The sequence below is a fragment of the Haliotis rubra genome, unplaced genomic scaffold (assembly GCF_003918875.1).
Source record: "Haliotis rubra isolate DU_JTF1 unplaced genomic scaffold, ASM391887v1 Scf128, whole genome shotgun sequence".
In the NCBI taxonomy this organism is placed as follows: Eukaryota; Metazoa; Mollusca; class Gastropoda; order Lepetellida; family Haliotidae; genus Haliotis; species Haliotis rubra.
The window spans coordinates 1,032,469-1,059,305 of record NW_025765203.1 but is presented as its reverse complement, the minus strand read 5'-3'; the positions used below and the strand labels follow the sequence as shown (position 1 = coordinate 1,059,305).

Sequence of the window (26,837 nt, the reverse complement as noted above, 5' to 3'; positions counted from 1 at the left end):
TGGCTGATTTAAGATACAAACTTGTCTCACTTGGAGTACACACTAAAGTGTCCTCTCGGGAGAAACTGTTTGACATGATCAGTTCAGTTACACGTTTAGTGTGATGCCATGATATGGATAGAATGCTTACCCAAACCTGTACATGGAGTTCATTATTTAGTTACAAATTTTTCTGAAATGTATTGTATATAATGCAATGTCATGTGATTCTGATTTGTGAGTGCTTATGTTGTAAATACATCTCTTGGAATACAATGTTTATTTCGTTAAAAGTGTGACTCGCAATGAAATAACATATGGTGTTATTATAGAGGACCGGATGCCCACACTGTCCGGCTTAATTGCCTTCCCTGCTGAGAGACCTAGCCAGGATCTCTAGACCTGTACGTGCATCTGTGCCCTGAGTAAAGGGATATAACTCCTCAACACATAAGTCTTGTATCTATGGTTAATAAACATTAAAAATTAACTATGAAGGTGTTTATCACTACTGAAAATTTGCATATGCATTGAAAATATTTTGATTGTTGTGATATTGCTGTGTGACAGTTTTCCTGTCTACATTAATAAACGACTCGTCGATCACTGAAGTTCGGTGTTTTCACTGAAGATGGGAAATTACGTTTGTATCTAGGAAACAATCGTGGGACACATTTTCAAAGTATTTGTGACTATCTTCCAAAAGCTATTAAACAGTTCCAACTTATATAACCATAGAGACATAATTTCCAACAATATGAATCCAGGGGGACATATTCTGAATACTTGAACCTAACTGACGTCGACAAGTTTTAAACTACAGGTCCTCTTTATCTATCACCATTTTACGGTTGGGTGATTTCAATCTTGGTGTGATCCCCTTGGCACAGATTCTTGGGTATGGGTGGAGGCGTATCGTTCTATGCACCCAAATGGGGCGAATTAGAAGAGAAGCAATAGTTCCTTATGGACAGCAAAACTTACGATTTGTCAATGTCAACTGTTTCATTTGTTAAACTTTTTATAGATAATATATATTTCGTTCGTGCGGCGTTTAGATTAGTGTGCCATTTGTGAAGCAGGAATGAAGTTGATCATGGTTCCCCTCGATATTGTAAGACATTTCTCACATCGGGATGCCTTATCTGAAAGGTACATCGGAATATACAAGATTTGTTCTCAAATTAGTGCAACATTCACTCTAACGTTCCCACTTTGAACGTCTTGCATTACCTGCTTTACGTCTCCCAAAAGCTGAAAATATTCATGAACATTAGTAAGCTTAAACGTGAAGTCGCTCATTCACTTACTGAATGAACCAGTTCATATTGCCTCCCACCCCCTTTTATGAACAACGCCCTTGCTAGAATACACGTAAATCTCAACTTTCGCCGTGAAGAGCCCAGACCTTCGCTATTGTTTCAAATCCGGGATACACGACGTAACAGACTCCCTCAGATCGTCATTTGGAGACATGCGTAATATGCCTCGTCAACTTTGAATCTAACACACATCGTCGGAAGTCATGACATTGCAAGTTGTCTGATCCAACGGAAAACGCATTACAACATGAAACGTTATTTCCGACTGGGCGAGATCTGTTTAAAAGTTAAATGCTGGTTCATTTTGACGTGTTATAAGCTATACTGCGCTAAAGACTTCATATAAACTATAATACCGCTAACTAAAGACCAACCTAAATGCTTCAACCATAATTACAGATCCAGAAGCACAATCACCTGTTACGATATGACGCACACGTGAAACTTGCTTTAATGTATTATACCGCAATGGATGAGGACTAAAATGTATGATGTTCTGCCTTTACATATCTAATGTAAGCAATAATTTTGGCTCTACTTTAGTGCATTTAAGGTGTCGTTTCGGCCTTGTTTGTAATTTATATATGTACTAAATGTTTTATACTTTAACACATGCTTGCAAGGTGACTAACGGATCGTGTGGTCAGGCTCACCGACATAGTTGATGCATCGTATTCAAAATTGTGGTAGATATTGTCTTGTTCAGACTCGATTAAAAAAATGTATATATTAGATCGGCGTTAAACCACCACCTGTCCAGAAAGATCTAACGAGTCGGATATAGAATGTACCGTCAGGTGAACCCTCATTTTTGTCCGCCCAATCTAAATGGGAAAAAAAAGTGGGATCTTGATCTGCGTCAGCTTTCAGATCTGAGAACATCTATAAAACTCAAAATGCGTTAAACTATATACTACGTCAAACATTACGATCGTTGGTATATACCACTCACCAAGTATCACAAATTCGCAACTTTTACAATTTGAAATTGTATTCGTTTAAAACTGGATAAATCATATGGTAACACATGTTTAGGGGAAAACAGCCACTTTAAGCTAACCATATACACTTGATACATGAATAACCATGAAAATGGTTTTCATGGCACCAACCATTTTTGCAAATCATGGAACGAGTCATTGACAAGTACGGGGATCCGCAATGACATGCCTTAAACCTAGGATACATACTTACAAAGCTTAGATATTTTAAACCAAAATGGGACCCCAGTTTTTTTAATGTTTTGATCCTTAGCAAATTGTGAATAGTATAGTTGAATGCAGATAAGCACCTTTCTGAGAATGTCCACATTCGGCAACACGAAACTACGGATTGGGGGATTCGAATCTTTTCATATTCGGTTTTTCTTTTGCAGATTCAGCACTCGAGCCTCCTTGTAACTATACTCTTTGCACCTTCATCTGTCAAAATTATCTAGCGACGTTACCGTGCACCCTCGGAGTTAAGCCGAACGGTCCAGAAGCTCTTCCCTGCTTGCAGGCGTCAACCCTCCATGGCGATCGCAGAAAGACGAACAATGTCAATATTTCATTCCCCCTCTAAAGTACTGTCGGAAATAGAGAAAAAGCTGCATTTTCTCATATCTCTACAATTTATGTAGTCGATATGTGCAAGTGTGAAATATCTGTTAACTAAGTTCGGCCTAACTACAGTCTCGGTGGTAGGGACGTAGAAAAAGGACTTGACTGAGAGATTAGTGCAGAAATGAGGAACGCGGTTTTTTCTAAGGTTAAACGATTTATATGGAACAGACCTTGGCTTTATGCAAATTAGTGTGCGACGATATCGTATTACAAAGGACATTTTTAAATGCCCAATCGACAGCTGGCGCAAAAATAACTTTCATGCTGAAACTATTAAGGATGTAGCTACCATGGAGTCTCACCGTCACTATAAAAAGAAACAGGAGGTTAGTCTCAAAAGCAAACCTGGACGGGTGTCGCAGACGATCGTTGGGGGATAGAGATATAAGATAATCCTCGAGAGAAATCATACTGGGGAAGTACACGGCATTGTCATAACAATTTACCAATAACATCCAGGACCCTGATCCACAAAGCGTTCGTAACGTTACGATATGTCGTAACTATATTTATCATAGGCTTACGAATGCCGTAGCGCTACGAACACTTTGTGGATCGGGGCCCGTCCTTTCGATCTTAGCGATCAGGTGGTCATGCCACCCATATATTTTGAGACATTTAATACAATGCGTTTCTATGGTTATCAGGTATCATACTCTTTTACATATCTCAATATAAACTTAATGAAAGAAAGTCACGCAAGATGTTAAATAGATGAGACAGTCAACACACATGAAAAACAAAACTCTTTGAGATGACCCCTTGTGCCTGTAGGCTGCACGTGCATTCCATGCCAGGCGAGTGGACGGTCCGTCGTCTACCAGGCTGAGTGACCTAATTGCCATCTACAGTCTGAGCTATATTTTCTAAGTTTTGCCCGATTTTACGAGTAAACATGGATATCCTATTACGCATCCCACTTAATGCCAATTTAGGCCGAAGTGGGTTATTTCGACATATGCTATTTGCAGTTGTGTAAACTTTAGGGATACAGAGTAACAGCCTAAAAACGGTCTATTTTCTATTTCCGACAGTACTTTAGGTGCTCGTTGTGTACCTGGGCAACTTAAAGACAAACAACCAAACTACAGTTTTCGATATTTGAACCTCAAATCTGAGTTAACATTCGGGTTCCGAGATTTGAATCCCGAATCTGAACATTTATTGCAAAGCTTCTGTTCAATTGCAATATTCAGACTATTGAAGGCTACAAAACATTGATGTAACTGTTTTAAACGAGTTTAGACACATTGGCATCGATAAGGTGTACAGAATCAAATTATTCGGCCATAATTATTTACATACCGAACTGACCGTTCAGCTTCGTTTAAGAAAGAAAGAACCCGTATAGTGTATTTAAAACGCCAAAAGCCCTTCAGGTTTAATTTTCAACGCAAACGTACCGGATGTTTTTATATGTGACCTAATAGAGGGGCCGACCATTTGAAATTCGGGGGATACTGAAATTATCCTGTATATGCTGGACGCCATTGTGGTGGTGGTGGTGGAGGAATTGGGTTTAAAAAGCGGAATTGGGTTTAACGTTGAGAATATTTCGTTCATATGATGACGTGCATGCGTGTGTATGTGTATGTGTATGTGTATGTGTATGTGCGGCTGCTTGTACTAGTCCAGACTTAAGCTGGTTTTATAGTGCTAGCCCACTGTGATACCATGCCGCAGTGAAGCATGAATACCCCACTCACTCAGACACATTATACTGACTCCGAGCCGACCAGTCCTTGTTGTACCAATTAATGCCGAGCGCCAGGCAGGGACCAACAAGTACCATATTTTAACGTCTTTTGGTATGACGCAGTCGGGGATCGAACCCGCGACCTTCCGCACTCCGGGCGGACGCTCTAACCACTACACCACGGAGGCGGTCGGACGCCATTGTAATTGTAGAACGAAAATCAAGTCTTCAGTCAGCTACCAAATACAGTTCACGGTCCGTCCGTGACTGAAAACTTTAGAAAAACAACCCCAACTAAATATCGATGTGTTTCTTTATTAAGACAACCACCAGATAAAAACTTTAAAATCAGGTGGCGTCGATCATCGCCTACTCTGGGACTCCCCGAAGACGCTGTGGGTCAGCTTGTAAGCCTCCGACACGCCCAGAGTCCCCCGCATCCACTGCATCACCGGCGACTCTGCAAAAGCAGGTTTAACTCGGACATAAAGGTTTCAATTGTCTGAATTTTAGCTTTATGAGAGGAAAAAAAGCCAAAAGTAATGTGGATGTTTATAGTGAGTGAGTTAAGTTTTACGCCGCTTTTTGCAAAATTCCAGCAATATCACGACAGGGGGATATCATAAATGGACTTCACACATTGTGCCCCTGTGGGAATCGAACCCGGGCCTTCAGCGTGACGAGCGAGCGCTTTAACCACTGGGTTACCCGACCGCCCCTGGATGTTTGTGTCTTTGGTGAAACCAACAGCACATGTAGGACGCATTGTAACCTTTGATCTCTGGTTCGGCCAATATATTCTTTCATCCGTGTACTTGGTTAAATGCAATTTAATATTTTTTAAACGGTATTGTCTCACGACACTTTAATATTTCAGTTATAGCACTTTTATTTTGAACTGAGTATGGTTTTACGCTGCTTTTTGCAATATTCCAGCAATGTCAGGGCGGGGGATACCAGAAATGGGTTTAACACATTCGCTGTCGTATCCGGGTCTTCGGCGTGACGAACGAACGCTTCAACCACTGGGCTACCCCGCGCCTCCTCAGACTTAGTCAGCCCTTCCAGCTGACGGTAAAGGGAGAGTGTTGAGGGAGTGATTTTAGTGTTACGCCGCACTCAACAATATTCCAGCTACATGGCGGCGGTCTGTAAATAATCGAGTCTGGTCCAGACAATCCAGTGATCAACAGCATGAGCATCAATATAAGCAATTGGGATACAATGACATGTGCCAAGTCAGCGAGCCTGACCACCCGATCCCGTTAGTCGCCTCTTACGACAGGCATGGGTTGCTGAAGATCAATTCTAACCCGGATCTTCACGGGTGCGAATTTTGGCGGAAGTTACTTTTCAGTCTTGTCAATACTGCAAATCCTCTCCGTTTTCGGCCTGAACTTTCCTTGGCACACGTAAACTGAAAATTGAACAAATGTCATGACGTGCCGCAACACCAATCACGTTTTGCTAAACAGCCATGTTAGCCACTGTTAATGCACCTTCCCTACAGTAGTTTCATTCCGGAAGTGACGTAACCATCTTTTCATTAATTTTGTACGGAAGTTCTCTTGCATACCAGTGAAGTCTGGACGTTTCTGTTTGGTGCCTTCATTCAAATCCGGCACTGTGGGTCACTACGAAAGACTAATGCCACTTTCGAAAAACAAACTCTCGTTTTAAATAAGTTTAGTTTTCGATTTTTTTTTCGACATTTCAAAGCAATCCGAAAGGTGTGAAATTACGATTATCCACAATTGCAAACATTTCATTGTAACCGACATGAGAAACTTCATTAATATGTTGTGAGGTCTAGACTTTCTCACGCCACAGCGATAGCCGATAACCGGACATAAAAACAACAACTTACCCCGTCGCATTCTGTTGAACAAACTAAAACTTTGCACTCAAATCGAAGTCCTGGATCACCGTTGATGGTAAAGAGGCGAAAGAAATGGCTGAGGGACGCCGTTCCCTTGGTTTTAAACCCTTTGTTCTTGGGGATAACCATTCCATCGCCGCATCTGAAATACAGGGATAGGGAGATTGCTGCGGTTTGGTTGCCGATAGCACCTCAGATATTCCAGCTATATGGCGGCGGTCATTAAATAATCGAGTCCGGACCAGACAGTCCAGTTATCAACAGAATGAGCATCGATCTACGCAGTAGGGATACTATGACATGTGTCAACCAAGTCAGCTATTCTGACCACCCGACCCATTAGTTGCCTCTTAAAAGCATGGGTTGCTGAAGGCCTATTCTAACACGGATATTCACGGGTCTTAGTTTTAGGCAGTGGTGCAATTATGCAGCATTTTTATTCCAAAATCGTTTGAATTTTGAGCCCACTCAGTAATATTCCAACTTTACGACCAAGTAAATACACTACAAATGTTTTCAAAATTGAATTTGGTTTGTAGGTTGGAAATCCAAGTATAATTTAAGGGGAGAAAGTCATTGACGTCTCCTGGAATTGTAATTTCAAGAGTTGTTACAATGGAAGTCAAAAGAACAGCTCACCACTTGACCTATGTATGTACCAATTTAGTGAAACATTGTACGAATTTCAAGATATCAGGAAACATCGTGCACGGAAGCACGGGGCATGGACGGAGTGACGATGTCCATTCAAATACCACCGATAAACGTTGCTTGGGATATAAGGTTGACAGATAAAGGGACTTCATGAAATTGTATTTGTCTTCAGCCGATCTCAAAACTTACTTACCCATCTCGTAGCATCGACAATTTGTTTCCTTTGGAATCAACGGCGTTACAAGATACTGGCTGGATTCCTTTGTCGCCAGCAGCTGAAAGTAGTTTTCAGCCGGTTTCTTATGTTCCTGCAATATTATTGGACTCTGGGACCAATCAGTAGTTTTCCGAATCCTCTTTATTACATTTAATGGCTATCAAGAAGTTAGTCCGTTTGAGACAAAATGATACCGATGAATTGCAATCTAACACAAAACAAATAGACATAAAAGAATCAAACCAACGCGGACTGCAATTAAAACATACCAACTCTAGAAAAAATGCATAATTTTTGTCACAAAAATAAAAACGTTTAAGAAACTCATTTATTTGTGCGTTTTCCCAGTTTGCTACAAGGGCGCATTGGCAACTAAAGGAACAGCGCGAAAAGAGATGCACGTGCGTTAACGGGTTCTCAACTTTTGAGCTGGCGACATGACACGTACCCCAGCTGCACAGGCAGTGCGCTGTACTTAGTCTGTTTGCAGTGAAAACGTACCGATGAATTTCACTCTAAACAAAAGTAAATCATATTAAGTGAAATTAAGATTGCGAATCCTCATAATTTGACCTTGCCAAATGATCATTTAAATCTCAGAATTCTATTTAACTTAGGATAAAAGTAGTTAAACGAACTATCAGATTCAAATCGATATTATTGCTTTGTATTATGAGGGGGTAAGCGCAGTAGTTGGAACAGTGAAACAAATGCACGTGATGAGCAGTACCTTAGACGAACCCTACTTGTTCTCCGTGTTTCATTTAATGTGCATACCCCCTTGTAATACAAACCATTAATAGCGATTTGAATCTATGATTGTTTGTTAAACAACCCTTTATCCTAAGTTGAATAAAATTCTAAGATTTGAATGTTCAATTGGCAAAGTACAATTATGAGGATTCGTAATCTTAATTTCACTTTATTCGATTTACTTTTTTGTTTAGAGTGAAATTTAACCCAACCTGAAGAGGTTTTCAATTCTTTGAAGAGAGTCTTCCTTGGGGTACATATTATGCATTTTCCGGGCTGAAAATGTCCTGTGACAGTTGTATCAATGTTTAATAAAAGTATTGTACAATAAATAAAAATCTTATTTATTATACGGCCCCCACCTCGTGGAGTTACCTCCCGTTGCGCATGCGCACCAACTGGGTAAGCACCTAGGCCCGTATCATCATTCCTTCTGCTGAATAAATCAGTGAACAGAATTGCGGGGAATCGGGAGGCCCTACCCCAAGGACGACTATCTTCAAAGAATTGAAAACCTCTTCAGGTTTGGTTAATTCTTTTTCATAGAGATCGTCCTTGGGGTACATATTATGCATAAACACAGACTCTCAAAGACCGGAGGCCAGGGAGGAGGGAATTCTGTCAAGGCACACACAAATAGCGATCGTTAAGAATAATGCAAGATGCGCCATAATCACTCACCTGTCACATGTCCCGGTTTGCGCTTCCGCGAGAGGCATTATGGGAGGGTAACCGACAGGGAGGAAATGTACTCATAGACAACCTCGCAGGTAAGCATAAGAATTCGCACATGTTGCGAATGTAAACAAACCCCACCCACCTTGTGGTCGATTAGAGAGCACCGTAGGGGGGGAATAAACGCTCACGACCGACCATAGTCTCCGTAGAGGATCGAAAGGTCATACACCCAACAGGGGACATGTCAATAAAACACAATATTGAACAGCAGCGTCAACAAAACCAATGAACCAAGACTCACTCGGTCAGGGTGGCAGGACACTGTCCACTGGAGAGAACAGAACTGCCAAAGCTCGCACGATTACGGGAATGTGTATCGAGCTGATAATGCCGAATAAACGTGCTAGGCCGGCTCCAAATAGCGGCAGAGCAGATCTCTTCAATGGGGAGTGCCGATGCAAAAGCTTTTGACGTGGCTACTGCCCTGACGGAGTGACCCTTCAACCCTTCAGGGGGAGGCTTGCCCTTAGCCTGATACGCAGCACAAATGACCGAGACGAGCCAGCGAGACAGTCTGCTTGCTCGCCAGCACCCGAGCCTTCCCGCCACCGTAACAGCAGAACAGATGGGTACCCGTACGGATCCCCTGTGTTCGTTTGATATAGACCTTGAGAGTCTTACGGACATCCAACGGGTGAGTGCTCATAGGTGAGGTCCCCGATGTGGAAGGCTGGGTAAGAGTAGGAAGTTCGATAGGAGCTGTCACATGGAAAGTGTGATCGACCTTCGGGCGGTAGGTATCCGGGAGGCGAATACTGACACGATCAGTGTGAACACAGTCAGCGCCGGGTCGGACGACATAGCATGTAAGTCGCCAACCCTACGCCCAGATGTTACCGCCACCAGAAAAACAGCCTTCCAAGTTTACAACTGAATGGAAATAGCCGATAGACGTGAGAACGTAGGACCGGACTGCCAATCGAGCACAATTGACAAATCCCAAGGTGGGCTGGTTCGCCTGACAGCAGGTCGAACCCGATCCGCGCCAGCTAAAAAGCTCTGTACAAGAGGGTGCTGCCCCAGAAGAGCACCATCGACAGGGGTGTGAAAAGTGGAAATAGTGGTGGAGTAGCCACGAATGGTCGAAGCCGCCAGGCCTTCTTCCAAACGAGCTTGCAAAAACTCCAATACTCGGACTAAATCAGCAGAAAAGGGATCTGCAATCCCCCTAACTGAACACCAGCGCGCATAGCGGGACCACCTATCCTCATACTGAACGTTTGTCGAATCCCGCCTCGAAGCTAGAATTGTGTCTGTAACTGCTGCAGGAATTCCGCGTGCTTCGAGGCTAGACCTGACAGAGGCCAAGCCACCCACTGAATCCTTGGATTGGGGTGTGGCGCGCCGTTCTGAGTGAGAATGTCCGGTCGCAAAGGTAATAGAACAGGAGACTGAGCCAGAAACCTGAGAATTACCGGAAACCACTGTGTGACGGCCAAAGCGGTGCCAGTAGCACAAGCAGCCGAGCTGGCTGGGTGGACAGCTGTGAAAGGACACGGGGAATGAACGCCCAGAGCACTTTGCCCGTCCAATCCAGCAGGAAGGCGTTGGCAGCCAACGCCCTCGGGTCCAGTATTCGAGAGCAGAACACGGGTGTCTGATTCGTCCCGCCGGACGCAAACAGATCCAGCTGGAACGACCCGTACAACTGGGAGATAACTGAATATCTGCCGGTCGAGCATCCACTCGTGCGGGGCCAGGATCCGGCGAGAGAGAGTGTCTGCTCGCACGTTCTCCAGCCCCGGAGATAAACGGAGTACCTGACAATCGCACTGGTCGCACCAGAGGAGAAAGTCCCATGTCTCCCGAAGGAGCGCTCGGGACACCGTGCCGCCTTGCTTCAGGACGTACGACATGGCCGTCTGGTTGTCCAACTGAAGACAAACCACCTGGTCCTGGACATGCTCTCGGAAGCGCTCGAAAACCAACCGCACAGCTCTCAGTTCCAACACGTTGATGTGAGCTTTGTGAACACCCTGGGGGCAGTGGATATGCCGAAGGGGAGCACCGTGAATTGGTAACACATCCCGTCGTAAGAGAACCGAAGGTACTGCTTGAACGATGGATGTATAGGCACATGCAGATACGCATCCTTTAGGTCGATTGACATGAGCCAATCGCCGGGCTGAACAGAGGAGATCACCGAGCGCAGTGTCTCCATCTTGAAGGATGGAACCTCTAGCATGCGATTCAACCCCTTGAGGTTGGGAATGGGACGGAACCCGTCTTTCTTCGGAACGAGGAAGTACATGGAGTAAAATCCCGCCGGTTCCTCGCCCGGTGGTATGCGCTCGATAGCGGACTTGTCCAGCAAAGCCTGGACTTCGTAGCGCAGTATGTCCGCCCTTGCCTGACATGACGGCACCGGAGTGTGGCGTATGCCGGTGAAGTCGGGCGGACCTCGCTTCCACAGTGGTAGATGGCCGACACTGACGGTGGACAGCACCCAAGTGTTGCTTGTAGCCGTCTCCCACTCCGGCAGGAATAGAGAGGCGGCCTCCCACTGGGACGTTGGGTAAGAGTGCGTGAGTGGTCCCGAGTAGCGGAGCTGAGAGGGATTGACACGTCTACAGCCTGTTGGGTTAACAGGAGGTCAGGACCTCCCGTGCCCGCGAAAAGGCTGGGAGCCAGCCGAAGAGGACTGCTCTTTGCCCTTACCCTTTGCGGGACGGCTCCTCCGCCTACCCCTGCCTAGCGGCCAAAGCCAGCCAGCAGACTCGGGTGTAGGCCGCACCCCGGAGGAGGAAGCCAGAACGGGAGCGCGGGAGCGAGAAGACTGTTGGGGGGAGAAGACCGCGGTTGCTCCAACAAGGCCTTGGAGTCCTTGAAGGAGGTAGCTGTAGCGGCAGCCTCCCGGATGACCTGCTGTGCCCCAGGAAACGTCGCTCCCAGACGGTAGGGGAGGGCCAGCAAGGTCTGCTGTGTAGCTGCCGAGTACCGCGACGTTGACAGCCACAGCTTGCGCATCCCCATGACTGCGCACATCACCGTCGACGCGGCCGACCATAAGGAGTCGCGCGCGAGGTGGGTCTGCACTTCGGAAAGTTGACGGAGGAGAACGACATGCGGAGAAACGTCTCCAGCGGGCCCCTCCGCCTCCAGGGCCGACCTCTGAATCGAGGAGAGGTAGGCCTCGTGGACCACCACCCGCACCTGCTGCATAGCGTTCCGGTACACCTCCTCATAGGTCTGGTAAGCATGCTGCAGGGGGGCGCCCGAAAGGGCAAAAGGTGGCGTGAAACGCCCTTGCCTTGCAGCCAGAGCTGCTCCGGAAGCCTAGCCTCCCCCCAGGGCGACCGAAGTGAACACACATTCGTCGACCACTGGCACGAAGAACAGGGAATCTTCCCCCAGCTGGTACCTCCTGACAAGCTCTGGCAAGTCAAAGCAGAGGCGTGACCCAGCCAAGAGGGGATCCACCACGTCCTGCACTAAGGACGGTAGAATGCGGAGCAGCGTCTGGGTGGGTTACCTAGGGGCAAACGACTCGCCTGGTAAGCGGAACTCAGTCGAATCCGAGCGGCTGGTAGGCACCGCGGCCTGGGGAATGTACTCGGCAATGCGTTGCCGGACTTCCCTCAGAGCCGTCGAGAAACGGAAGGCACCCTCCGATTTCTCGACCCCCAATGTCCATGGACTTGGCGCCCGAGCCCGAGTCCGAGGCTGGGTCTCCTCGTGAAGAGGACCCGAACCCCCGGCCTAGCACCAGACACAGAGGGAAGGGAAGAACCGAAGCAGCGCCCTGCTTCAGTGCCCGACACCACGCTCGAACTCCAGTCCCGAGACGCAGGAGGAAGACCAGGCAAAACTGGTTCCTCCGCTCTCATGGGGCGGGATGAGGCAGGGACTGGAACTCCAGGAATCCTCAACGGACCCAACAATGGATCAACAGATGCCTCCAGGACGAGGGATCGAGCCGGGGTCGGCGATCCCACCCCCCAGACTCTCCGCCCCCTGCTCCAAGTGGGCGAGGAACTCCTGGCGGAGACCTCCAACCAACTCGTGAACAAGGGACTTAACGGAGTCCATGTGCTGCTGGAATAATTGCGTGATTAGAGACATGTCAAAGCCGCTAGGAGCAGTTGAAGGCACCTGACTGTGCGATTTAGCCTTTTTGCCTTTTGTTTTTTAGCTTTTTAGCTTTAGACGGGGGGGGGACCTGGGTCAGTTCCCCTCCCGCCTCTCGCATTTCCCTATAGAAGAGAAAGTCTGCAGCCCGCCTCTTCTGGGCGCGGGGGGGGAGAAGCCCATACATATCTCGCACGTGTCAGGGTTATGGCCGCCTTATTTAAGGCAAACTAGACACTTATCATGACGGTCTGCACGGGGAATACTTTGCCCGCGGACAGTACAACCGGGAAACGCCTGAAAGCAAACACACAAGCATGTAGCTAACAGCGGACCAGCAGCATAATATACACGTACAAAACATTGAAAATTACGTGAATGCTACCACGGGAAGAAATACTTGGTTAAAACGCAATATTACAACCACGTGGCACGCTAAACTTCCCGCCATGGAATAGCAACACGTGCGTTAACCACGGGAAAGTTTGCGTAAAATAATTAATACAAAAAGATTTTTATTTATTGTACAATATTTTTATTAAAAAACATTGATACAACTGTCACAGGACATTTTCAGCCCGGAAAATGCATAATATGTACCCCAAGGATGATCTCTATGAAAAAGAATCATCGGTACGTTTTCACTGCAAACAGACTATAGTAATTGCATACTTGGGTCACCCCGTCATTTTCATCCTTGAAATGATAGACTTTGTAAATTAGACTTTCATTTTCTCACTTTGTCAATCAACAGTAATCACATGTCTGACGTCACTAATGCACGTGCTTCTCTCGCTGTTCCTTTAGTTGCCACTGCGCCCTTGTAACAACTTGGAAATAAATAAATGACAGTTTCTTAAACTTTTTTATTTTGTGACAAAAAGTATCCAATTTTCTTTCTAGAGTTTGTCTGTTTTTATTGCAGTCCGCATTGGTTTGATTATTTTATGTCTATTTGTTTTTTTGTTAGATTGCAATTCATCGGTGTAATTTTGTCTCAAACGGACTGTAGTGATTACATAAATTGTCAGTGTCAGATAGCATCTCGAATGTGTTACATTTGACCACTTTCAAAATGGTATTGTGCATTCATCTCGACTGGAGATTCCCCACGATCACTCCACTGATGTCCACTACAAAGTACTCAACATCTTCATTACCATCATTAGCTGGGGTAAGTTGGATAAAAGGCAATGGTTTTACGAAATACTTGCTTGTACTTAGTGAGTTTAGTTTTAGCAATATTCCAACTGTATGGCATCGGTCTGTAAATAATTGAGTCTGGACCAGACAATGCTGCGATCAACATCATGAACATCGATCTATGCAACTGGGATACGATGACGTGTCAACCAACTCAGCGAGCCTGACCACCTGATCCCTTTGGTCGCTTCTTACAAGCATGGGTTGCTGAAGATCAATTCTAACCCGGATCTTCACGGGTCTGTACTTACTCAAACTCATGGCTTTGAGCCTCACCGTCTTGCCCGCAGCGATGGGAACCCCTGAGAGGGATCTGCCTAGCACGTCTACCATGACCACTTTGATGTGTGACTTGCTTTTAGGCGGTTTATTGCCTTGAAGCACCACCGGAGCGCTAACTCTGAAAGGAATTCAGAAACTGAATTTCATTCTCCATCACTAGTCCAGATCATGCTCCTTTTTACACCGCGACCGTCCTGATGAACCTCGGATAAAAGTCTAACCATGTCCCATTTGAAAAGTTTGTTTAATGCTGCAATCAGCAATATTTCAGGTACACGACATCAGTCCGTTAATACTGGCGTCAGAGCCACACATCACAAGCATTGATCTACGTAATTGGGGTACGATGACCTGCAACAATCTCGGCAAAACTGATCACCCGAGGTGTTAGTTTGGTTGTTTTACGCTGCACTCAGCAATATTCCAGCTGTATGGCGGCGGTCTGTAAATAATCGAGTCTGGACCAGACAATCCAATGATCAACATTACCACCATCGATCTACTTAAGTGGATTCGATGATGTGTCAACCAAGTCAGCGAACGTGACCACCCCGATCCCATCAGTCGCCTCCGACAAGCATGGGTTGCTGAAGACCAATTTTAACCTGGATCTTTGCTGTTCGGTCTGTGGAAGAGACCAGTGGCGCCCGTCACACACTTTACTAGTATACCACTTACATGACTTCACTTCCAGTTTCGGAAAACATGACTTGCAAAAACAGCTCACAGCCTCCTGCCATCACAAATCCGGTTTAACAGGAAAGTAAACATTTTTTTTAATTTTAAAATGTGCCATAACCCCTCAAACCGTCTTAAACCTTAAAGCACTTCGGGTTTACTAACACGTTGGTTCACACACAATAAATCATACCTTATCCTTTCTGCCGCCAGGGTTTGGATATATACTCCCCATCAAAAGTTTAGACTCACTAGTGTAAATGTGGGCACTTACTTCAGTCAACTGATCTAGATTTTGCAAAATCTCATACTGTTTAAAGGTACTGTTTACACATGAACTGATGTATTGTAAAACAAACTCGTAACGTTGAAAGGTTTTTGTCATGTGTTTTAAGACATGAAACTCCGTGAAAATGGGCTTATTCTTAAAACTTCACACCAAAACGTAACTGTTCACATGCACGATATTTGCACATGCTTTTCAGCAATTTGAGGAACGATCTTCGTGCAATTCATCTGCATAAAGTTTACAGTTGGTTCCACCAAGTTAATGGAGACATTCATCTTCGATATAACCATATATAATCACATAAAATATAGTGAGTGCTTTAAGTGAGTCTAAACTTTTGATGGGTAGTATGAGAAACAGTATGAATTGTCTGTCTGACTTACGGTGGGGCGATTTGGAGAGGTTCACTTCCCTTCTCCCCCTCAGGCTGGAAGGAACACGACAGTTTAAACTCATCTTCCGGGGAGTGGAGACGCTGGCCTGCTTCCCCAAATGAGACATGGATCTCCACCGTGAACACCTTGGCCTTTGGCTTTTTCTGAGGAAATGCGTTTCAACATACATTACACTAGGTCATACTTTTTTTTCATGTGTAGCCACCAAATTCTGAACATGGGTTGGTCGGTCGGTCGGTCGGTCGGTCGGGAAAAAACCCCAAAACTTGAGACAAAATTATCTGAATAATGTTCTTGACTGTCATTTATTGACATTCTTATTACAATTTCTGACGAAGATCAATCCTAACCCGGATCTTCACGTTCTCAACATATGGATACAAACCGCAAACACGCAAGGCGACGACCCCTTGCCCGGATACGATATTGGCAGCCCAAAGAAGACAAAATCCTCGGTGCTGAAGATAACCTCCTTTCCTCCCGCACAGATTGCCTTTGCTTCCATCCCGGTGTCGGTCATTATAGTGACGAAACCATCAGAGACACCATCAGTTCCACATTCAGGAGAAACTGAAGTCATAACACAACACATGACGCACGACGCATGACGCATGACGCATGACGCATGACGCACGACGCACGACGCACGACACGACGAACGACACACGACACACGACACACACGACATGATGCATGATGCATCGTCGGCCAAATGAATATGGTGTCAGCGAGTATTGTTTAACGTTTTAAATATTCCGGTAACAACAGCTGGGGACACCATAAATGGGCTTCACACATTGGACCCATGTGATGAATCGAACTCGTGTCTTCGGCGTGACGAGCGAACCCTTTAACCACTTGGCTACCTCACTAATGACGATATGTGGCAAGGTTAAACATTTTGTAGGATGGCTTTAGTGCGTTGTCTTTGTCAAAAAGCCGTCTCCTGTACTTAATTAACAAATACGTCTTCCCTCTATGGAGTGAGTGAGTGAGTTTAGTTTTACGCCGCACTAGGCAATATTCCAGCTATATGGCAGCTGTCTGTAAATAATCCACAGATCAACAGCATGAGCATCAATCTACGCAATTAGGAACCGATGACATGTGTGAACCAAGTCAGCGAGCCTGACCACCCGATCCTGTTAGTCGCCTCTTACGACAAGCATAGTCGCCTTTTGTGGCAAGCATGGGTTGAAGACCTATTCTACCCGGATCTTCAGGGGTCCCCTCTATGGAGCTCGGGACATGCTTTGAATAATGTTTCAGTAATATTAATGGTAATAGGAAAGCGACACAGTCGAGAAGAAAGTACCAAATGTACAAGTTATGATATATTATGTTGTTTGTTGTTTACCGCCGCACTCTACAATATTCCAGCTACATGGCGGCAGCATACGATACGATAGCATGTGGTAACCAACTCATGGAACCTGACTACACGATCCAGTTAGTCACCTCTTACGACAAGCATGGGTTGCTGAAGACCAATTCTAACCTTGATCTTCACGGGTCTTACGATATATCAAACAATAATGGACACGATGAGAATGTGATACGATGACAAGCACCATCCAAGTCCGATCACCTTCACGAGTGAGTTGGGTTTTACGCCGCTTTTAGCGATATTACAGTAATATTACGGCGGGGACACCAGAACCACCCGGGTCTTCGGCGTGACGAGCGAACGCTGTAACCACTGGGCTACCCCACCGCCACAAAACGAAGCAATGGTTGGAAATGCGTACAGCATGAATATGCATAAAGTAAAAGAATACAACGTACAATCGAGATGTTACAACATGCGTGCAACACCCTCAAATTCTCTTTGCGTACTGTACTTTCAGCTATTTCACACTAATATGGGCTGAAATTGTTCAGTGTACATTGCTGGGATTGTAACAGGTCTTTGGCCCGAGCTAAAAGGTTTTTAGCGAAAGGAAGTACTTACTGTCGAACACATAGCCAGGCGGAGCAGGAGCCCTGACCAACACCTGTGGGAATAGACATAGTGTCTTGCACTTAAAGGCACAATGTCACACCAAACTGCTCTAAAATACTTGATGCATTTCTCTCAATACTAACTGTCAGCCCTCCTCAGGGAAGCTACCATATAATATGTTAAAAATAAATTTAACCAAACCTGAAGAGGTTTTCAATCTTTCGAAGAGAGTCGTCCTTGGGGTACATATTATGCATTTTCCACGCTGAAAATGTCCTGTGACAGTTGTATCAATGTTTTTGAATAAAAATATTGTACAATAAATAAACTTTTTTATTTATTATACGGCCCCCACCTCGTGGAGTTACCTCCCGTTGCGCATGCGCACCAACTGGGTAATCACCTAGGCCCGTATCATCATTCCTTCTGCTGAATAAATCAGTGAACAGAATTGCGGGGAGGCGGGAGGCCCTACCCCAAGGACGACTCTCTTCGAAGAATTGAAAACCTCTTCAGGTTTGGTAAATTCTTTTCATAGAGATCGTCCTTGGGGTACATATTATGCATAAACACAGACTCCCAAAGACCGGAGGCCAGGGAGGAGGGAATTCTGTCCAAGAACATACAAATAGCTATCGTCAATTGAATAATGTAACAGACGCCATAACACTCACCTGTCACATGTCCCAGTTTTCGCTTCCGCGAGTGGCATTGTGGAAGGAGAACTGACAGGGAGGATTGTACTTAAAGACGACCTCAGAGGTAAACAAAGCCCCACCCACCTTGTGTCGATTAGTGAGCACCGTAGGGGGGGAATGTCAAAACGCTCACAACCGACCTAAATACTCTGTAGAGGATCGAAATGAGGTTATTTAGCTCCCAGAAGCGGATATGTCAATAAAACTCAGTATTGAACAGCAGCGTCAACAAAAACCAATGAACCAAGACTCACTCGGTCAGGGTGGCAGGACACTGTCCACTGGAGAGAACAGAACGGCCAAAGCTCGCACGATTACGGGAATGCGTATCGAGCTGATAATGCCGAATAAACGTGCTAGGCCGGCTCCAAATAGCGGCAGAGCAGATCTCTTCAATGGGGAGTGCCGATGCAAAAGCTTTTGATGCGGCTACTGCCCTGACCGAGTGAGCCTTCAACCCCTCAGGGGGAGGCTTGCCCTTAGCCTGATAAGCAGCACAAATACACGAAACTAGCCAGCGAGACAAAGTCTGCTTGCTCGCCGGCACACCAGCCTTCCCGCCACCGTAACAACAGAACAGCTGGGTACCCGTACGGATTCCCTGTGTTCGTTTGATATAGACCTTGAGAGTCTTACGGACATCCAACGGGTGAGTGCTCGTTGCAGAGGTCCCCGATGTGGAAGGCTGGGTAAGAGTGGGAAGTTCGATAGGAGCTGTCACATGGAAAGTGTGATCGACCTTCGGGCGGTAGTTATCCGGGAGGCGAATACTGACACGATCAGTGTGAAACACAGTCAGCGCCGGGTCGGACGACATAGCATGTAAATCGCCGACCCTACGCCCAGATGTTACCGCCACCAGAAAAACAGCCTTCCAAGTTTACAACTGAATGGAAATAGCCGATAGGTGTGAGAAAGTGGGACCGGACAGCCAATCGAGCACAATTGACAAATCCCAAGGTGGGCTGGTTCGCCTGACAGCAGGTCGAACCCGATCCGCGCCAGCTAAAAACGCTGTACGAGAGGGTGCTGCCCCAGAAGAGCACCATCGACAGGGGTGTGAAAAGTGGAAATAGTGGTGGAGTAGCCACGAATGGTCGAAGCCGCCAGGCCTTCTTCCAAACGGGCTTGCAAAAACTCCAATACTCGGACTAAATCAGCAGAAAAGGGATCTGCAATCCCCCTAACTGAACACCAGCGCGCATAGCGGGACCACCTATCCTCATACTGAACGTTTGTCGAATCCCGCCTCGAAGCCAGAATTGTGTCTGTAACTGCTGCAGGAATTCCGCGTGCCTCGAGGCTAGACCTGAGAGACCAAGCCACCCATTGAATCCTTGGATTGGGGTGGGGCGCTCCGTTCTGAGTGAGAATGTCCGGTCGTAAAGGTAATAGAACAGGAGGCTGAGGCAGAAACCTGAGAATTACCGGAAACCAGCTCTGTGACGGCCAAAGCGGTGCCAGTAGCACAAGCAGCCGAGCTGGCTGGGTGGACAGCTGTGAAAGGACACGGGGAATGAGTGGCAACGGAGGGAACGCCCAGAGCACTTTGCCCGTCCAATCCAGCATGAAGGCGTCGGCAGCCAACGCCCTCGGGTCCGGTATTCGAGAGCAGAACACGGGTGTCTGATTCGTCCCGCCGGACGCAAACAGATCCAGCTGGAACGACCCGTACAACTGGGAGATAACTCCGAACATCTGCCTGTCGAGCATCCACTCGTGCGGGGCCAGGATCCGGCGAGAGAGAGCGTCTGCTCGCACGTTCTCCAGCCCCGGGAGATAAGCAGGGAGTACCTGACAATCGCACTGGTCGCACCAGAGGAGAAAGTCCCATGTCTCCCGGAGGAGCGCTTGGGACACCGTGCCGCCTTGCTTCAGGATGTACGACACAGTTGGTCTGGTTGTCCAACTGAATACGAACCACCTGGCCCTGGACATGCTCTCGGAAGCGCTCGAAAACCAACCGCACAGCTCTCAGTTCCAACACGTTGATGTGAAGGTGGGCTTCGGCTTCGGACCAGAGTCTGGACACCGACAGACTGCCAAGAACACCCCACCCAGCCCGTGAGGGACGCATCGGTCTGAACTGTAAGAGCTGGCGTCGGGATTTCCAAGGGGATCCCCTGGTGAGATTCCCGACATTGGTCCACCACTGAAGGTGAGGTGTCAACCACCCGGGGACTGAGACTCTGCTCCAGGTCCTCCGAGTGAGCCCACCGACTCGCCAAAGCTTACTGTATAGGGCGCATCCTCAACCGCGCCCACCACACTACAGAGATCATCGCCGCCATATGGCCCAGTAGACTGAGCCAAGTCCGTGCTGGTGCCTGGGGCTGGGAGAGGAACGAAGACACCATCTCCTGTACTCTAGTGACCCGGTCGGGCGACAAGGAAACGAGATCCTTGTGTGTTTGGAACCTCGCCCTGAGAAAAACCAAGTCCTGGGTGGGTACCAGGTCGGATTTCTTGAGGTTGATGATCCACCCCAGTCGAACTAGAATGTCTATCACCGTGTGAGTAGCATCTAGGCTCGCTGGCTGTGTTAGTGCTCCGAGCAACCAGTCGAGGTAAGGGTAACAACGCCTTCCTTGCGAGCGAGGGTAGCCGGCACTAACATGAGCTTGGTGAACACCCTTGGGGCAGTGAATATGCCGAAGGGGAGCACCGTGAATTGGTAACACATCCCGTCGTAAGAGAACCGAAGGTACTGCTTGAACGATGGATGTATGGGCACATGCAGATACGCATCCTTGAGGTCGATTGACGTGAGCCAATCGCCAGGCTGAACAGAGGAGATCACCGAGCGCAGTGTCTCCATCTTGAAGGATGGAACTTCGAGCATGCGATTCAACCCCTTGAGGTTGGGAATGGGACGGAACCCGCCGTCTTTCTTCGGGACGAGGAAGTACGTGGAGTAAAATCCCGCCGGTTCCTCTCCCGGTGGTAGGCGCTCGATTGCGGACTTGTCCAGCAAAGCCTGGACTTCGTCGCGCAATATGTCCGCCCTTGCCTGACATGACGGCACCGGAGTGCGGCGTATGCCGGTGAAGTCTGGCGGACCTCGCTTCCACAGTGGTAGATGGCCGACACTGACGGTGGACAGCACCCAAGTGTTGTTTGTAGCCTTCTCCCACACCGGCAGGAATAGAGAGAGGCGGCCTCCCACTGGGACGTTGGGTAAGAGCGCGTGAGTGGTCCCGAGTAGCGGAGCTGACTGGGAGTGACACACGGCTGGGTCTACAGCCTGATGGGTTAACGGGAGGTCGGGGCAGACCTCCCGCGCCCGCGAAAAGGCTGGGAGCTAGGGGAAGAGGACTGCTCTTTGCCCTTACCCTTGGTGGACCGGTTCCTCCGCCTACCCCTGCCAAGCGGCCGAAGCCAGCCAGCGGACTCGGGTGTAGGCTGCACCATGGCGGAGGAAGGTGGATCGGGAGCGCGGGGGCGAGAAGCCCGCGGGTGCTCCAACAAGGCCTTAGAATCCTTGAAGGAGGTAGCTGCAGCGGCAGCCTCCCGTATGACCTGCTGTGCCCCAGGATACAGCGTCGCTCCCAGACGGTAGGGAAGGGCCAGCAAGGTCTGCTGTGTAGCTGCCGAGTACCGAGACGTTGACAGCCACAGCTTGCGCATCCCCATGACTGCGCACATCACCGTCGACGCAGCTCACCGCAAGGAGTCACGCGCGAGGTGTGCCTGGACTTTGGGTAACTGACGGAGTAGCACGACATGCGGAGATACGTCTCCAGCATGCCCCTCCGCCTCCAGGGCCAACCTCTGGATCGAGGAGAGGTAGGCCTCATGGACCACGACCCGCACCTGCTGCATAGCGTTCCGGTAGGCCTCCTCGTAGGTCCGGTACGCATGCTGCAGGGGGGCGCCCTCGAGGGCAAACGGTGGTGTTAAACGCCCTTGCCGAGCAGCCAGAGCTGCTCCAGAGGAAGCCGAGCCTCCCCCCAAGGTGACCGAAGTAAACACGCACTCATCCACCATTGGAACAGCGAACAGGGAATCCTCCCCAAGCTGGTACCTCCTGACAAGCTCAGGCAAGTCGAAACGGAGGCGAGACCCAGACAGGAGGGGATCGACCACGTCCTGGACCAACGACGGTAGAATACGGAGCAGCGTCTGCGTAGGCTGCCGAGGGGCAAACGCCTCGCCTGGCAGGTGGAACTCAGACGAGTCCGAGCAGCTGGCAGGCACAGCGGCCTGGGGTAGGAACTCGGCAATGCGTTGCCGGACCTCCCGCAAAGCCGACGAAAAACGGAAGGCACCCTCCTGCTCCTCAACCTCCCCAGTATCCATGGACTCGGCGCCCGAGCCCGAGTCCGAGGCTGGGTCTCCTCGCAAAGAGGACCCAAACCCCAACCCGGTGGGCGGCCTAGCACCAGGCACAGAAGAGAGGGAGGAGCAGACAGAGCGCCCCACGTCAGCACCTGCCATCACGAACGGACGCCGGTCCCGAGACGCTGGAGGCAGACCAGGCAGAACTGGTGCCTCCGCTCTCATGGGGCGGGACGGCGCAGGGATCGGAACCCCAGGAATCATCAACGGCCCCTGCGCCAACTCCGAGAGGGGGACTGGGAGCGAAGCCTCCCCCTCCGGGGCAGCCAAGGCATCCGGACCCGAAGCCAGAGGCAACGGATCTACAGACGCCTCAAGGCTGAGGGATCGAGCCGGGCTCGGCGATCCCACCCCCAGACTCTCCGCCCCCTGCCCAGAGTGGGCGAGGAACTCCTGCCGTAGCCCTCGAAACCGACTCATGAACAAGGGACTTCACCGAGTCCACGTGCTGCTGGAATAACTGAGTAATGATAGACATATCAAAACCGCTACTAGGAGCGGGAGAAGGCGACTGGCTTCGCGACTTTTTGCCTTTACTGCGAGGCTTTTTCGCTTTGGACGGGGGGACCTCGGTCAGTTCCCCTCCCGCCTCACACATCTCTCTATAGAAGAGAAAATCCGCCGCCCTTCTCTTCTGGGCCCGGGGGGAAAAACCCATGCAAATCTCACAGGTTTCTGAGATATGGTCAGTTTTCTCCAAGCACACGATGCATTTATCATGGCGGTCGGCCCTGGGTATGCTTTGCCCACAGACCGAACAGGAGGAAAAGGCCTGAAAGCAAACACGCAAGCATGTAGCTAACAGCGGACCAGCAGCTAAGATACACGTAGAAAACATTGAAAAATACGTGAAGGCTACCACTGGAAGAAATAGTTGGTTCAATACGCAATATTACAACCACGTGGCACGCTAAACTTCCCGCCATGGCAGAGCAACATGTGCTTAAACCACGGGAAAGTGAGCGTAAAATAATTAATACAAAGTCACAATTATGAAACAACCGACCGCGAAGCTTTACTGTTCCTTTCAACGACAAATAAAGACCATACATACAGGTGGTGTCGTCTCAGACATAGTTCTCTTGAGTTCTCTATTTGAAGAGTACAGCGCTGCTCTACACATTACACGTCTACACACGAGTGACAGCAGAAGGAATGATGATACGGGCCTAGGTGATTACCCAGTTGGTGCGCATGCGCAACGGGAGGTAACTCCACGAGGTGGGGGCCGCATAATAAATAAAAAAGTTTATTTATTGTACAATATTTTTATTCAAAAACATTGATACAACTGTCACAGGACATTTTCAGCGTGGAAAATGCATAATATGTACCCCAAGGACGATCTCTAGGAAGAAGAATACGTATTTAGATTACAATATCAAATTAAAAGGTTCGAATGAATTAATGCAACGTTGCATTAAATCGACTCTCGCGCCCTCTACCGGCCGCATATTTCAAGCGAACCCCATCGAGTTATGTCCTTTGGGGCGCTCTTTACGAATATCCTACTCAAAACTTATGACTGAAACCACTTCAGGCAAGTCGTTCGGTATAATAAGTTTTTATTGCATCAATAGGAAGCTAAAGTGAGAGCATATGCCCCTTACATATATATAACATAGGCCAAAATATTGTGAAACATGTGTGACCATGTGCCTTTAAACAGTAATGTATGAAGGTTTTGGAAACCACGATTGTTAATTCGGGTGGTTTCATTGTTAAATGGTACTGTCCACCAAAAGGAGTGGACATTGTCCAACACGTGAGGTAGTGGTCAAGCTAATGTCGAACACAATTTTTACAAATTGATACAAGACCAACAGGACATGTGCTTAGACTTCTCCCAAATGTCAGATCAATTCTTGGCTTACGTTTCGCTGTTTCTTACGAGGGAGGACCACTGGTTAGTAGAACAGCCAGGTGTGCGAGTTGTACGAGTGAAATTGAAATTTCACTGCACACGCTTGCTGATTACCTGGCTGTTCTACCAGCAAGTGGTCCCCCTTCGTTACAAATAGCGAAAAGCGACAACAAAATAATGATCGTTTGTTAAACAACTTTTTTATTCGGGTGTCAAAATTATGAGACAATGCAGAGTTGGTCTGTGGATTTCATGCGACTGCAAAATTTGGTTTTGTTGCAATTATTAGATTTTGTGTTAGTGAGCAATTCATCGGTCTCAAATGGAGTAAAACGGACTATAGACTTTCGGAAGCTTAAGACGAAAAAGTAACCTTTGGAGGCAATGGCTGAAAACAGTCCGTCTCTCAAATCCCAGCGCCTGTCAAACCTAAGCATGGACAGGAATTGTTTGACATTTTTGACACCGCACATGGGTTTCTCACACAGATATGTAAAAGCATGAGCTTAAGTAAATACTGACCATCAAGCCGAACACCATCAAGACAATGCATGCAGTCATCGTTCACCTGCAACAGACATTCATGGTAATAACTTGCTTCTGTGAATAGGTTCCAGGATGGGATGTCCGCTCATGTATTGCATTGCTAAAGCATCGGTAAGGATACGGAATGCATGGGGTTTACATGCATGGGGTTTACATGCATGTACATGCACGAGTCTGGTGCATGCGTCGTGGAGGGGAAAGAAAGTCTCGACAAGATTTCGGTCACCAAGTTTAAATGGCATAGGCTGTTATCAGTGCAATAAAGTGTACATTGATGCAGTGCATCAATTGTTCCCCTCCGAAATATCGCCGCCTCAATAACAAAAGTGAAAGGATAACATACGTTACATGATTCTGCATCATAATTAGATAAACATAACATTAAAAAGCAAGATGCAAAAATAAACTGATGCAAGTTTTTCGGTTTATTTCCATTTCAACATATTGTCTGGGATAGTCAACCGGTCATGTTTTCACGATCGAAACCAGTTGCTGTTATCTGAGAATGAACAGTGCGAGTTAAAAGCTTGACCTTAGTTCATATGTAACCGGACATTAACAAGCGAGTCCGGTAATTCCGCGCAGCTGCAATAGCTTACTTCCGTATCGAAGGTAAACATAGTCTGCTACCACATTTATGCTTGAAATCGGGACATTTCTACAAGGGACTGGCTTTTAATCACTAAAGGCAAGTAAATAACAGTAACTGACAAATACATTGACAGTTTTATGAAAATTCGTTTACTTCAAACTTTTAAACCTTTTTCTTCATAATTTGATTTAATATGAAACTCTTCCTTACATTGATGAAGTGATTTTTAAAATAATCTGGCCCTAATACGCTTCCATACGGATCTCCAGCTGGATGTTATGCGCATCAGTTGCTGCGCAGAATTACCGGACAGCAAGCGATGTCGTCAGAACGCCGGTAAGGTCAACAGTATGGCATAACGCACCGTTAGAATCTTAGTCGTCAATAAAACTTATATTTCTAGGTAAATATGATGCACACCTGCATGTTTAGTCACGTAAACCACAAAATAAGAGACGTTAGTTGCCGTGTTGCGATCGATGTGCTTAGGTACGCGGAATTACCGGACGTCAGGGTCCGGTAAGATTGTCACGAGTTCAATAAATGATGAAACAGTGAAAATTGGTGAATTCTTAACGAAACTTTACCCCAAACGCATCTGTTCACATGCACGATATTTGCACGTTTTAAAGCAATTTGATGCATGATCCTCGTGCAATTCATCTGCATAAGGTTTGCAGTTGGTTACTGGAGAAATTCATCTTAGATGTAACCATATGTATGTACATAACATATCGTGATTGCTTTAAGTGAGTCTAAACTTTTGATGGGTAGTATATGTTGGTTTCTGAGCGCCACACACAACAGTTTTCCAGCTTTACGCGGTGGTCTATAAATATTGAAGTGTTGACCAGACAATCTGGCAACAGATCTCATGAGCAAGACTTTTCTCGTTTGGGATACGGCGACATGCAACAACCGAGTATTAAGAACTGGGAGGTATTTGTAACCTGCCTACCACTATAGGACTAGAGTTATTTTAGTTTAATTCAGTGTTCTCTTACCGTTATGCTCTCACCAAGACGGTTTCTTTGTCAACTGTCTCCGAGAGTTACGGAGTTACGTAAAGGGAGAAACGCAAACCTCGTGAAATTACGGAT

General features: G+C 47.3%; 1 protein-coding gene across 1 annotated transcript; it reads right to left on the bottom strand.

Moving 5' to 3' along the window:
- Window positions 1-4,902: 4,902 nt before the first annotated feature.
- On the bottom strand, window positions 4,903-26,837 carry LOC124266767 (vitelline envelope sperm lysin receptor-like). The gene is made up of 10 exons (XM_046701559.1): window positions 26,742-26,837; window positions 25,122-25,167; window positions 17,709-17,751; window positions 16,143-16,327; window positions 15,746-15,900; window positions 14,365-14,513; window positions 7,328-7,409; window positions 6,469-6,622; window positions 5,952-6,018; window positions 4,903-5,061 (listed from the first exon to the last, which is right to left on the bottom strand). Exons 2-10 carry the CDS (start codon window positions 25,158-25,160, stop codon window positions 4,964-4,966), a joined length of 972 nt encoding a protein of 323 aa, XP_046557515.1. The 5' UTR covers window positions 25,161-25,167; window positions 26,742-26,837; the 3' UTR covers window positions 4,903-4,963.

Coding starts and splice junctions, on each gene's coding strand:
- LOC124266767 (XM_046701559.1), bottom strand. CDS start 25,160: ATGACTGCATGCATTGTCTTGATGGTGTTCGGCTTGATG. Junction 7,410..14,364: donor GCTCAAAGCCATGAGTTTGA/GTAAGTACAGAC, acceptor AACTACTTTCAG/CTGCTGGCGACAAAGGAATC. Junction 6,623..7,327: donor TTGTCGATGCTACGAGATGG/GTAAGTAAGTTT, acceptor CCTGTATTTCAG/ATGCGGCGATGGAATGGTTA.